Source organism: Phytophthora sojae, assembly GCF_000149755.1.
Source record: "Phytophthora sojae unplaced genomic scaffold PHYSOscaffold_11, whole genome shotgun sequence".
Taxonomy (NCBI): Eukaryota; Oomycota; class Peronosporomycetes; order Peronosporales; family Peronosporaceae; genus Phytophthora; species Phytophthora sojae.
This window is the reverse complement of record NW_009258125.1, coordinates 1,166,434-1,178,501: the sequence shown is the minus strand read 5'-3', so window position 1 is coordinate 1,178,501 and position 12,068 is coordinate 1,166,434. Positions and strand designations below refer to the sequence as shown.

The following is a 12,068-nucleotide window of genomic DNA, read 5'->3' as shown; positions in this document are numbered from 1 at the left end:
ACACATGCAAAGCCATTGTATCGTGGGTAGTGGGTAGTGTATACAACGAATGATGGTGGCTAGAATCCACGACTTCCCGTCTCTCACTTGGCGGAGAGTCCAGCGAATCCGCAAAGTTTATCTAGTCATCCGAAAATATGACGGTACTGTACGGATCGCGCGATTTTTCTGTTCAAGCGATAAGGAGCAACTGTACTCCATTCTCATGCCGACATCCAGTCCCGGAGGCTCATTTTGCGATCGGCTCTCAAGCGACACTCGAGAATTCAACCAGAGACCACCATGCGTCAGGCCGCCTTCCTGGTAGTGCTAGCGGCCGTCCTCGCTGTCTGCACTCACGGTTTGGTCCTTGGGGAAGGTGTTGCTCGTCGAGCCCAACACTTGGAGAACGACCCTCATAGCGACCCCGGCATGAACGCGCGTCGTCACCTGAGAGGCAGTGCGAGCGCAGTGAGCAAGGCTGCAACTTCGACTAACCCAGAGGACGAAGAGAGGGCGATCACTCAAAGTCTCGACAAGTTCAAGGCTCTGTTCAAGAAGTCGCCAGACCTGACCAAGCTGAAAGGTCAACTAGGGACCAAGGCTGAGCTCGCCAGGATCGAGAACATTGCGCGGCAAGATCCCGTCCTGAAGGCAGCTTTGAGCGACCCGACAAAGGCGAAGCGGTTGCAAAAGAAATTGTTGGCGAAGACTGAGGACCCCCGTGTACCTAGCGTCATGGAGGCAGTCTAAGCGACTCTTGCTCTGGTTGTGGTGGGATTCATTGGATTTGGCACCTCGATGATCATCAAGAGAGCGAGAAATAAATAGCTGGTGCATTTCATGTGCCCTCAAAAATGAATACAATTCCAGCGATGAATTCTAAAAGTACGATTTCCAAAAATGATTTCCAAAAATATCTGCTAAAAGAAGCTCACAAATAGCGATATGGCGTCTCTTGAGACTAGATGATCATGCTTTCGGAGCTTTTTTTCGGAATGTTCGTGAAGCGCGGGCACTTTTGGCCGCAGTCGCCCATGTGGACCAGAAGGCGTTCCGATACTTACTGGAGACTCACTGCGCCGTGTACCTCGGGAAAGAAGGAGAAGAAGTTTTTGAAGAAGAAATTCCGATTCGCTTTTACCTGACGATTCGAGACACAAAGTACCGCAAGGAACAAATGGAAGAACTGACTCAAGATTTGGTGATGTTCTTCAGCTCGGACCAACGCGACTACCCAAGCCCAGAGTTCGATGACGCACTGGAGATGATCGCCAAGCTTGCTCCAAGTGGTAGACGACGCGTGGACATTGAAGTACCGGTACGAGTGTGGTTTGTGGATCTTGAGGCGGACGCTGTTGATGGAAGGAGCGGTAGAGCCTCTTGAGGCGATCTCAAAAGCTGAGCGGTTGATTAAAGACAGCTGGAAAGACCATGATCCAAAGCCGGTCGAGGGGATGAGGAGCACGCTCGTGCTGGAGCCGATGGTAGCGGACCTCTCCGCGTTTGTCATGACATCCGAACTTGGAGCTCAAGTGAAGAAAATGATGTGGGAGAATGTGTTTTTTTCGTACCTATCCCTCACGATGTATGTGGAGCGAGAACGCATGATTGACGAGCGTGACGCAAAGCTGATCCTGGGAAAGCTGATGACTCAAGTGTTTGGCACTTCTCGCCGGTCTGGGAATCTGACTAACATGGGTTTCTATTCCACGCAGCGGTCGAGAAGAAGCAAACCTCTTCAAGTGGGTTCGCTGTATCTGGGCTACGAAGATATCATCCTACCCTTGGAGTTCGAGGCTATGTGTTCAGCATGGTACTCAATCGTACTACAAGACACGTTTCGATGCGCCTGGCACTGGTAGCAGACGACCCAGCTACAACTGCGCGCTGGTGGAAATGGATCGCGTACGCATTCTTTTCGAGTCGAGCCCGAACTTGTTCGTCTCTGAAGTCTCTTGCTTTGATTTCGATTGGGAGCATGAGTGCCGCGGACGTGGAGGCGTTTTCGGCTGTTTTGGCTTCTGATCACCCCGAAGAGTATCTTTCTGGATCTCCACGTGGAGTAGTTGGTGAGAGAGATGCCGTTTTGAATCTGGCGCTAAAATTCAGTGGCGATTCAATAAATAAGGTCGACCACGCAGGGGGTTCCGTGCTCTGCAATTTGACTCTGAGATCCCGTTCGTGCGAACTTTCAGCGACGATGGCGAGAGCGAGTGGGTGAACGTGTTGATTCCTGGCTACGGCCGATGCAACGTCGACCTGGAGTTTGATGGTTCGAAAGTAGAGATCGGTGATTCAGGGGGCGTGACAACACTGACAATTGGCTTTGACAAGCTGGACCCATCCAACTCAGATGGCCTGTGCGATTTCCTGAAAGTGGTTGGGCCTTCACTACTGTTTCTGACGATTGATGGTCCAATCGAAAACCTGAACGCGAACATGATTCTCCAACATTGCCCGAACTTGGTGGAGTTGGCATTGTGCACATTGTTCATTGATGTACGACTCAACGTTGTCGAGTTGCGCGCAAACTGCCAGACAATACCACCACTACACCGGTATTGGTATTTCATCGAAGATCTTGCGTCCGCTATGAGCAACGAGGCCCATCCATTTTCTAAGTGTGTGCGGCGGCTTCGAGTTCGTCTCGTCGAGGCGTGGCCTGGGTGGGATATCGTTCCTGCTAACTTCTACCCTGCGCTTTCCGACACCGATTTCAGTGCGATGCTCGAGATGCTGAAGGTCAACCGAAGCCTGGAATACCTCGATGTGGTTGTGGACCACCACGACCTCCGATACTTGAAGGAATTCAGGAAATACCACTTGGAGCCGATAAATCGATCGCTGAGACTCCCGATAGAGAGCAAGATTGCGTTTTGAGCGTGATGGCACCCCGAAGCGAGACGACAAAAGGCAAACTGCAGCGACGGAAGGTGTCTCGAGCTCAACGTGTGATATGCAAGTTGGATCACCACGTGGTGTCTCGGATCTTCGAGTTTGCCTCCCGCCCGGTGCTCCGCGAGGTTTATCTTCGTCACATCTGCGAGGAATTTTGGGACGACGAGACGATTCAAATCGTGATTTAACCGTAGTAGATATGTCCTACTGGGATTGAAGGAGGTAACAAATCGGTGACACTAGCTTGATTAGCAAGGTACCCCATCGTTGGGGTCCATTTCAGCTCAGCCCCACATCACTGGAATGCAGCGGGTGTTGCTCCGCCCAAGTGCTGGTCGAGCACCGACGCTACAGTCCCTCCGCAAGTTGCCACGCCCAAGTGGCAGTGGGTCCCGCAGCTTTGCAAGCGGATCGCCAAGTCCAAGCGCTGTAGCTATTAGCCCCCGTCGGGCCCCGTTGACTGCGGTGCTGACTGCGACTGGCGTCTTAGGCCTCGCAGCTTTCGAGGTGAAGTAATAATACTTTTAACTATCTGCCAATTATTGGCTGTAAAGCTACATATATAAGTACTGATCTAGCAATGATATGACAAACTGGCCTACACCAAGTATTGCGGGCCTGACGAGCGCACGCTCGAGTGTTTGCGCTTGTCGAAGTTGGGCACCGCGAGCCGTGAAGAGGTGCGCAGTCGAATAGATGCATTCTCAAAAGCGATGGTCGTATAATGTTTTTGTGTGTCTGTTAGACCCTCAAAGACGTGCCTTCGCTAAATCCGAGTACGGAGAGTCCATTTTTCCTTACCCACTGAATGATCTGGTCTCTGTCAAAGATCTTGAGCCGGTCAGTGCTGCAGTGTGTGGGTTTCTATACGCGGAATTGGGCCCGATTGACGAGGCACTGCGGTACTTCGACGCCACCATGAAGAAGATGCACACAGTGAGACCCATCTCAGTCAGCTGTGCATTTGGCGTGTCGGTCCAAGCTGCCATGGGCCTCTGCTACCATGCGAAGTACGTTTCCAATTGTATCTGGTTTGGCTGTGTGGATAACAAGCTAACATTGTGCAAATTGTGGCTGATAGAGGACGCGGCGATATTGCGGAGCAAATGTTTGAGAATGCCATCCGTCAAAATACACCTTTTCTGTCCCTAAACTGGCAGATCACGGTACCACTCTCCTCTTCCACTACAAACGCTCAGTCTAACATTTATTAACAGGCACGACCGGCATGAACCTGACTGCGGACCCGGCTCTGCGGCAGCGCTGGGACTTCCTGGCGCCGTGGTGCAAGGCGCTCGAGGGGCGCATCCGCTACGCGTGGGCCGAGCGCGAGGAGGACATCTGGGACGCGCCCAGGCGGCGGCTGGAGGTGGAGCTGCCGACGCGCAGCGACGTCGTCCAGCGCTTCTGGGAGGAGCCCCGACCTCTCTATTCTAATGAAAAGGACTTCCAGGCAGGTTATCAAAAAGTGAGGGAAGCCCTGGCGTTACTATCCGCTGTGGCTCGTGTGGACCGAGAAGGCTGGAGGTACCTGCTCAACGTCTTGTGCTACGTCGAGATCGGCATCGAAGGGCAGGAGTCGTTCGAGGAGGAGATATTGCCGCGGTTCCTCTTATTCTTGATAGAGGATAACGATAAAGAGGACTACAGGGAGTACGTCAAGACTCTGAAAGATGATATTGTACAATTTTGTGGAGTGCACCAGCGTGAACGCCCCAGTCGAGCGTACACCAAGGCTCTGAAGCAGATCGCAGCTATCGCCGAGGAGCTCAAGCCTGGAAGTACTGGAATTGACATTGAGATTCCGGTTCAAGTGGGGTTTCGAGTCATGGATTTCATGTTTTACGGAGTGCTGAGCGACATTTTAGGGGCGCTGGAGGACATTCGTGCGGCTGAACTGGTCATCGAAGACGAGTGGGGGACGTACGAGCAGAACCCCAAGAAGAAGAAGAAGAAGAAGAAGACGGTGGCGGTGGAGCCTGGAGCGCTGAGATGCACTTTCGTGCTAGGACCGATGATCGCGGATTTCCATGACACGCCCGTTTCGGTAGATGTGGCTAACAAGATGCAGGCCATGGTGAGGGATAATGCCAGATTTTCGCAGGTGAATCTGTGGACGCATGTTGATCGGACGCTGGAGAAGAAGAAGCACGATGGGAGGGTCGCTTTCAGTCAGCTCATGGCGTCGGTGTTCGACAGCACTCTTCGAACTCCTGAGCTCGCGAATGGTAGAGAACTTCCTCAAGCGGTTCAGGTGAGTGGCGACTCGGAGCCGCTGCAAATGGGTACGGTGCATTTGGAGTGCACGAGCTTGGTCGGACCTCGCAACTTCGAGTCTATGTGCTCCGCCATTGCGACCAGCCAGACGACCAAGAGGCTCTCGATGCAGCTGGAGATGGATCTGGACGACAACTCGAGTGTGCACTGGTGGAAGTGGCTGGCGTACGCGCTGTTCTCCAAGCGAGCGAAGGCATGTTCAGCCGTTGAAGCGCTTGCTCTGATTTCGATCCGCAGTATGAGTGTTGAAGACATCGAGGCCTTTGCAGCCGTGCTGGTGTCCAAGCATCCAGAAGAAGAGCTCTTTGGTTGCTCTCGTGGCGAAGGTGAAGAGCGAGATGCGACGGTGAAGGCAGGCTCGGCGCTCTTCTGGGAGATGAACAAGCGAGGCCACCCTCGTCGAGGGTCCCAAGCTGTGACGAGCGAGCTCCCTAAATGTGTGAGGACGTTCAGTGATGACGGTGTGAGTGAGTGGGTGAATGCGTTGGTCCCTGGATACGGGCGGTGTTTTGTCCGGCGTGGAGATTTGGACTTTGATGAGGCTCCCACTGCACTTGAGACGTCTTCTGGTGTGACGGAACTTCGTATCGGCTTTGACAAAGTGGACCCGTCAGTGTCGGATGGCCTGTCGGCTTTCCTCGCGACTATTGGCTCCTCACTGAAGGTTTTGACTCTGGATATGACGCATCTCGAGGTGGACGTGAACGCACTGATTCGGAGCTGCCCCAAGCTTGAGCAATTGACGCTTTGTGGATGCGAGATGGCGGACATGCTGCTGGACTTCAGCGAGTACCGCAAGAGGAACGAGCCTATCCCAGAGCTCTCGTTTGAGCATGAGAGCCTCAGTGCACTCGCTGTTGAGCTGAACAACGATTACAGTCCACTGACGAAGTGTCTACGCCGGCTGCAAGTCCACCTCATCGACCAGTGGGCTGCGTGGGGGGTCATTGTTGCCGACCACAACAACCGCCCCGCCTTCCAGGCCGGCTTGAGAGCACTCCTCGACATGCTCGGAGTGAACGAGACGCTGGAGTTTCTCGACGTGATCGTTCCGTTCGGACACTTCATCTACCTGAACGACTTCCGACAGTACCACCTGACGCCCATCAACAGAGCCGCCAAACTGCCCACAGAGACCAAGACTGCCTTCCTGAGCGTCTTCTCAGCGCGTGAAAAGCTGGCGGAACGCAACAAGAAGCACAAGAGGCGAGTGACGAGGGCGACGCAGTCTGTTCGGCCTTTGTGTCGGCTGGACCAGCACGTCTTGTACAACATCTTTGAATTCGCAGCTCCCCGTGTCCTCCGCCAAGTGTATCTGCGCGACCCACCCCGCAATGAGTTAGATGAACCAGAACGACTGCCGATTTAGGCGTGGATATGGACTGAATACGCAGTGGAAAGCTTTGACAACGGCAAACTATACACTTTTCATGCATTGGAAGCAATTCACATGAGATGCATCGCTCGCGTATCTCCGCCCTCCTCTCCTTTATCTCTGGTTCTACTGGCAGACTACGCTTCACATACAACCTTCTCCTTCTCCTCCTCCTCGACTCACTCGACGCACTACTTGTAGTGCACACGCTGCGCCAACTCCGCGCTCTCCGCCGCCGTCAAGTCGTCCCCCAGCACCTCCTTGATCGCATCCAAGAAGTACTTTGGGCACCCGCCGAGCTTGTTCAGCAACTCGGCGTCCTCACGGAACAAGTCCTTCTTCTGAAGACGCAGGTTGGCCACCATTCGGTACCAGAACACCTTCATACTGGCGGCAGGAGACGGCTTGCCGGCGTCCAAGAGAGACGTAAGCAAGTCCACCGCGGCAGTGTAGTCCTTCCCGAAGAAGGCGTCAAGACTGCGCTCCAGCAGCGACGGCGCGGCTGGCTTGATCCCCCACTTGTGGCACTCGTTCCACGATTGATCCAGCGGCCGGTAGTTGCTGGTAAGTACAAGGCGTCTGAACGCCGAACCCGAGGCTGGAGGGGACATCAAATACGTGTCCTGGGCCGGGTTATAGATCGCGAACGCGCCGTCGACTGGGATCAGTCTCCACAGTCCCCCCTCTCCTGGTAGTTCGCCTCCACGCCACGTGAAAGCTCTCTTCTCTCCATACCCCTCCGCTGTCTCGGACGCAGCGACGTCGGACGCGATCAGATACTCCTGGGAGTACACGCTGAGGATGTAGAAGTCCGTCAAGCTTGGACTCGCGGGGACGAAGCGCCAGATCTCTTTGCTTTGGTCTGCCTCCCACTCATCGGCCCAGCAGAAGACGCAGCGACGCGTCTCGTCGTAGAGGAAGTAGTCCTCTGCGGCGAACAGCATGTTGTCATTTAGAGCGGACGAGATCATGACTGGAGCGTTGCTGGCCAGTGCGCGCACGGCGGGCGAGACGCTGCGGATCCAGCAGATCTCGGCCAGCATTAGCGTCTTGTCACGGGCTTGGGCCATCACCTTGTCGAGCAGCGACGCCACGGCCACGGCGTTCCATCTTCCTCCAGCTTCCAACAGGAACTGGCAGCCGACCACCGTCCACTCTTGGTTCGGGAGGCTGGCCAGGAAGCGGAGCACGGCGTCTTGCAGCGCGAGAAGCTGCACGCGCTTGGTGGAGAGCAGGTTCTTCAGGAGGATGTCGCCACGGTACTCGACGTCGCGAATTCCGAGAAAGCAGCTAACCGCTTGCGGACAGGCGTCAGGACTGGTATTACCCAACTGGATGCCCGCCCAACGGATCGCGTTCTCGTCGGGCTCCATGTCGCTTGCTGTTGGTCGGTTGCGTTCGTGAAAGGAAGTGACGGCAAATGAGAGAATGAGACTTGGAGATCTGAGTGAAATTGATCGCACAGTTGGAAAAATGCACTTGGGACAAGGATGTTACGGTTGGTCAGCTCATTCGTCTCGTCACTTGGTCATCCGATCGTCAATTGGCTGCAACTACTCCTTGGCGTCGAGCTTCCACTGTTGCTCAAAGTTATGACGTTTGCCCAGCATCCGTCACTAGGCCCAGGTCCTGCTTGAAGCAGCCACCGTTCTGCAGCTTTAAGTTCGCCGCCATTCGATAGCACAGGACCTTCGTACGGTCAGCAGTCGATAGCTGGTCTTTGGCAAGAATTTCAGTGAACAAGTCCACTGCTTCAGTGTACCTGCGCGCGAAAAACTGCTGCAGAGCCATCTCAAGCGCCGACGGAGTTGCGCTTACGCTCCATTCGCGGCTGGTAGATCGTTTGCCATCAAGCGGGCGGAATGGGGCGGCCACCACGTCGCGGCGAGAGCCGTCACTAGCTTCGCGTGGGGAACTCAAGAAGGCGTCGTGACTGGCATTGTAGAGCGTGTATGTCTCCCCTTCTAGCGACTGCAAATGCCACAGCCCAGCAGCATCGGGCACCGTTTTACCAGGATTAGGAGGGCTTTCTCCATGCTTTACGAGCACGCGCTTCATCGCAAAGCCGTCAACATCGCTCGTAACGGGAACTTGTGAAGCGTAGAGGTATCCCTCTGCGTAAACGCTGACGAAATAGAAGTCGGAGGAGGTTCCGGTCTGGGCTGCAACCAGGCGCCACAACTCTTTCTTGTTATCGTTCGCCCACGTGCCTTTCCAGCAAAACGGAGACCGATTTTTCTCGTCAAAATCGTACGAACTGCCAGCGACGTAGAGCACATTGCCATCGATGGCCGAGGAGATCGTAACCGGGGAGCCGCAAGCTAAAGCTCGAGCCGTAAAGCTGAGGTCTCGAGCCCAGACGATCTCGGCAAGCATGAGCGTTTGACCGACCGCGCGCTGCATCACCTTCCGTAGTACAAGTGCTACCACCCAGGAGTCCCAACGCCCGCTCTGCTTCAGCATGACCTCACAGGCGGAAACGATCCATCGGTCTTGCGGGAGTCCGTGCACAAAATCGAGCATTATCTCTCGAAAACCTGAAGGCATAGTGGCCTCCACACGGAAGATTTCCTCCAACGTTTTCTCTACATCAGTCGAGTTCTGGAGGAGCTCTTCCAGTGCAGGGAGCTGTCCTTGGGTCAGCAGCTTTTGGAGCTCAGCTGGCGTCGCCATATCCTTCTTCAGGCTTTGGCTCGTTGCTTGGAAATTAAAGAATGATTTGTCCAAAGTGCGATGGTTAACGGTTGGTCACATTGCGTCAATCGTGCGACCACCGGCTCAATTTAATCGAACTGATGTTTATAGGAGTACTTCGTTGATATCTCCTCGACCCAGATACCTTCGCTACTTTGGGAGTCGGACTCGGAGCCCGAGGCTGAATTGCAGCTAACCGCAGCCCAAAGTGACGGATCCGAGGTTTTCGTGGCGTCTCCAGGGTGGGAGGTTCCAGTGGTCCAGAGCGGAGACTCGTCGGTTGTCCACACACAACAGGGATCACCAAGTTCTTGGCCGTTCGTCTGTCCGTCTTGGTCGGAGTCAGCCTCACAGAGTTCCTTGGTCCACACCAAGCCGGCGTCTTCAAAGTCTCGACCGAACGCGTTGCGTCGAGGGAAGTCGTCCGTCTCGTGGCCGATCGCTGGCGAGTCCGGGACGGAAGCACCGTTCGGTACGTGCCAGACGAAGTTCGGCATGGCGTTGCTACGAGAATACAGCAACGCGGTTGAAAAGGCTGCAGTGAACATGCTTGAGCGTGTTAGCGTCATGAAGACGGCCTTGGTTTGGAGTGATGAGATAGAAATGTGAGTGGGTGGAGAAGACGATTGCTTTTGCCGATGCCTTCAAACTTCTACGAATAGTCCTGGGATGGCGTCAGCGCTGCAGCATCTCAAACGATTCATCCAACCGGTCGAACAAGCTATCCGTAGCACGAATGCAGCACCAACCCGGCAACTATTAGTACTTGGTAATCCATAGCTCTATTACGAAAGGCTTCTAGTTTGTTTCCTCCAGAAAAGATCCGTCTACCAGGCTAGCTGCAACACCGCAGTGATGAAAGCACACAGCAGCGTCGAAATGACATCCGGTTGCTTCCAACTTGAGGCCGCAGACTCTTCGTCGCCCATCGAGATGTCGATCTCGCTGTCTTCGCCTTCGTTCGGATCGTTCTGGCTCGCTTCCGCCTCCGCCTCCGCTTCCGCTGTTGCTTCAGCTTGCGCTCTCACGACTTCACAGTCGAGGTTCGCCCAGAGAGAATCCTCGGACTTCATGGAGGCGTCACCCGGGTGCGAGACCCCTTCCGTCCACTGCGGTGTACCGCCCTCGACCCAGACGCAGCACGGATCTCCCAACTCTTGCCCATTCGTCTGACCGTCTTCGTCCGAGTCAGCCTCGCACAATTCCTTCGTCCACTCGGTGCCGGACTCCTCAAACGCGATGCCGAACACGTTGCGAATAGACTCTTCACCGACGGTGTCTTCGTGCCCTAGCGCCTTGATGCCGGGCACATTCTCTCCGTTCGGAATCCTCGACACATACATCGGCACGCCGTCGACGTCGGAAGGTAGCAACGCACATCCTGCGACAGCTATTGCAAAGCATGCCGCCTTCATGTTGGAGAGCGAAGTACTTGGTGGGGGTCTGCGCTTCGATTCGGGTTGAGGTATGAGCTCCATTGGAGACTATCATACAGTAGTGGGCAGATCAGGACTCGACGCCGATTGTTCTCAAAATGGAAACTGAAACTTCTCGTTCCTGTTGCCTGCCACTTGTTTTTGCGTCTTCAAGCCTGAGGCCAGCTGAATTGAGATGGAGAAGCGCTGGGGGTTCTTGGCTTCATGGTGTTCTGCGTTGAAGCGTCGTGTGAGCTACAGGCTTCCAAGCTACCGCCCGTTGAAATGGTTCTCATCTGAATTCTTGCAACAAGTCGAAGTGCCCTGCTCCACGCGGGAGCTTTGACTACTCGTGGGATCACTACTTCGAAGGCTACGATGGAGTCGACGAGTTCCACTTGGTGCGAGAAGCCTTGGCGCTCGACTCTGACGCGTGGAGATATCTACTAGAGCGACAGTGCGATGTTTATCTGGGGTCGGAGGTCCCTGCTCGCTTTGTGCTGAGCAAGGATACGGGCCACGATGGGAAACCCGGTGAAGGCCAGTACAACCACGACCTTCTTCAGTTCTGCGGCGTCGATCAGCGTCGAAATGTCAGCCGCGCGTATTCACTCGCCTTGGCTCGGATTGCCGCAACCTTGAACACATGATACCGACATCAAAGTGCCTGTGAAAGTGTATTTCGTGGCACACTGGGGTGCGTCAAATCGTGGCTCGGTGTCTGAGCTTGCTGACATTGTGAATACAGAGCAACGGATACAAAACGAGTGGGCTGTGTATGTACAAGGGGAACAAGCCACAGTCTCGGTCACGTTTGTATTGGAGCCGTTCATCGCCGAAATGCTGGAAGATGGCATTACTATTGAGACTTCAGAGACTGTCGTGGGGCTGCTCAAGCAGAACGCCTGCTTTTCAGATTTGGCTTTATTCGCTTCTATCGGCCCCGATCTGTTCGCAGACGCGTATTTTTCCAAGAAGATGCTTGGACAACTCATGGCAAATCTCTTTCAACATCTCGTACGCTTTGCCTTGACTTTACCGTGCCACTCGATCGAACGTTCAGTGATAATGGCCAAAGCGAGTGGGTCAATACCATAGTTCCTGGCTTTGGACGATGCCATGTGCGGCGTCAAGACTTGGTGTTTATCGAGCCTATTTTTGAGGGTGCCGGCTCAAGTGGAATCACCTCGCTAGTTGTCCAGTTCGACTGGGAGAAAGGGGCTGTTCCCGATGGACTTCCCCATTTTCTGAAGGCGGTGGGTTCCTCGCTGACTCATTTGACGCTGGTTGGGCCGCTGCCTCTGGATGAGCACGCGATTCCTCAATCGTGTCCAAATCTGAAAGATCTGTCGGCCTCTGGTGAATTTGTGGACATTTATCTTGACTTGGCAGAAGCTCACCAACCGATTCGCTCGTTGTCTTGTACG

General features: G+C 54.4%; 7 protein-coding genes across 7 annotated transcripts; 3 read left to right on the top strand and 4 right to left on the bottom strand.

Annotated features, from left to right (window-relative positions):
• Nucleotides 1–282: 282 nt before the first annotated feature.
• On the top strand, nt 283–732 carry Avh1b122 (Avr1b-1 avirulence-like protein; the record flags this gene model as incomplete). The annotated part of the gene is made up of 1 exon (XM_009538071.1): nt 283–732. The coding sequence occupies one exon, from the start codon at nt 283–285 to the stop codon at nt 730–732; it is 450 nt and encodes a 149-aa protein (XP_009536366.1).
• Nucleotides 733–1,565: 833 nt separating this feature from the next.
• Nucleotides 1,566–2,862, top strand: PHYSODRAFT_306221 (hypothetical protein; the record flags this gene model as incomplete). Its single annotated transcript, XM_009538070.1, has 4 exons — nt 1,566–1,657; nt 1,698–1,887; nt 1,934–2,051; nt 2,111–2,862. The coding sequence occupies 4 exons, from the start codon at nt 1,566–1,568 to the stop codon at nt 2,860–2,862; spliced, it is 1,152 nt and encodes a 383-aa protein (XP_009536365.1).
• A 714-nt stretch (nt 2,863–3,576) lies between these two features.
• Nucleotides 3,577–6,526, top strand: PHYSODRAFT_319063 (hypothetical protein; the record flags this gene model as incomplete). Its single annotated transcript, XM_009538069.1, has 3 exons — nt 3,577–3,890; nt 4,098–4,197; nt 4,586–6,526. The coding sequence occupies 3 exons, from the start codon at nt 3,577–3,579 to the stop codon at nt 6,524–6,526; spliced, it is 2,355 nt and encodes a 784-aa protein (XP_009536364.1).
• Nucleotides 6,527–6,723: 197 nt separating this feature from the next.
• PHYSODRAFT_526960 (hypothetical protein) lies at nt 6,724–7,905 on the bottom strand (the record flags this gene model as incomplete). Its single annotated transcript, XM_009538068.1, has 2 exons — nt 6,724–7,770; nt 7,828–7,905. 2 exons carry the CDS (start codon nt 7,903–7,905, stop codon nt 6,724–6,726), a joined length of 1,125 nt encoding a protein of 374 aa, XP_009536363.1.
• A 217-nt stretch (nt 7,906–8,122) lies between these two features.
• PHYSODRAFT_306218 (hypothetical protein) lies at nt 8,123–9,205 on the bottom strand (the record flags this gene model as incomplete). Its single annotated transcript, XM_009538067.1, has 1 exon — nt 8,123–9,205. The coding sequence occupies one exon, from the start codon at nt 9,203–9,205 to the stop codon at nt 8,123–8,125; it is 1,083 nt and encodes a 360-aa protein (XP_009536362.1).
• Nucleotides 9,206–9,462: 257 nt separating this feature from the next.
• PHYSODRAFT_255915 (hypothetical protein) lies at nt 9,463–9,756 on the bottom strand (the record flags this gene model as incomplete). Its single annotated transcript, XM_009538066.1, has 1 exon — nt 9,463–9,756. A coding segment is annotated over one exon (294 nt), but the record flags the coding sequence as incomplete, so codon positions are not given.
• Nucleotides 9,757–10,053: 297 nt separating this feature from the next.
• PHYSODRAFT_527282 (hypothetical protein) lies at nt 10,054–10,641 on the bottom strand (the record flags this gene model as incomplete). Its single annotated transcript, XM_009538065.1, has 1 exon — nt 10,054–10,641. The coding sequence occupies one exon, from the start codon at nt 10,639–10,641 to the stop codon at nt 10,054–10,056; it is 588 nt and encodes a 195-aa protein (XP_009536360.1).
• Nucleotides 10,642–12,068: the final 1,427 nt, after the last annotated feature.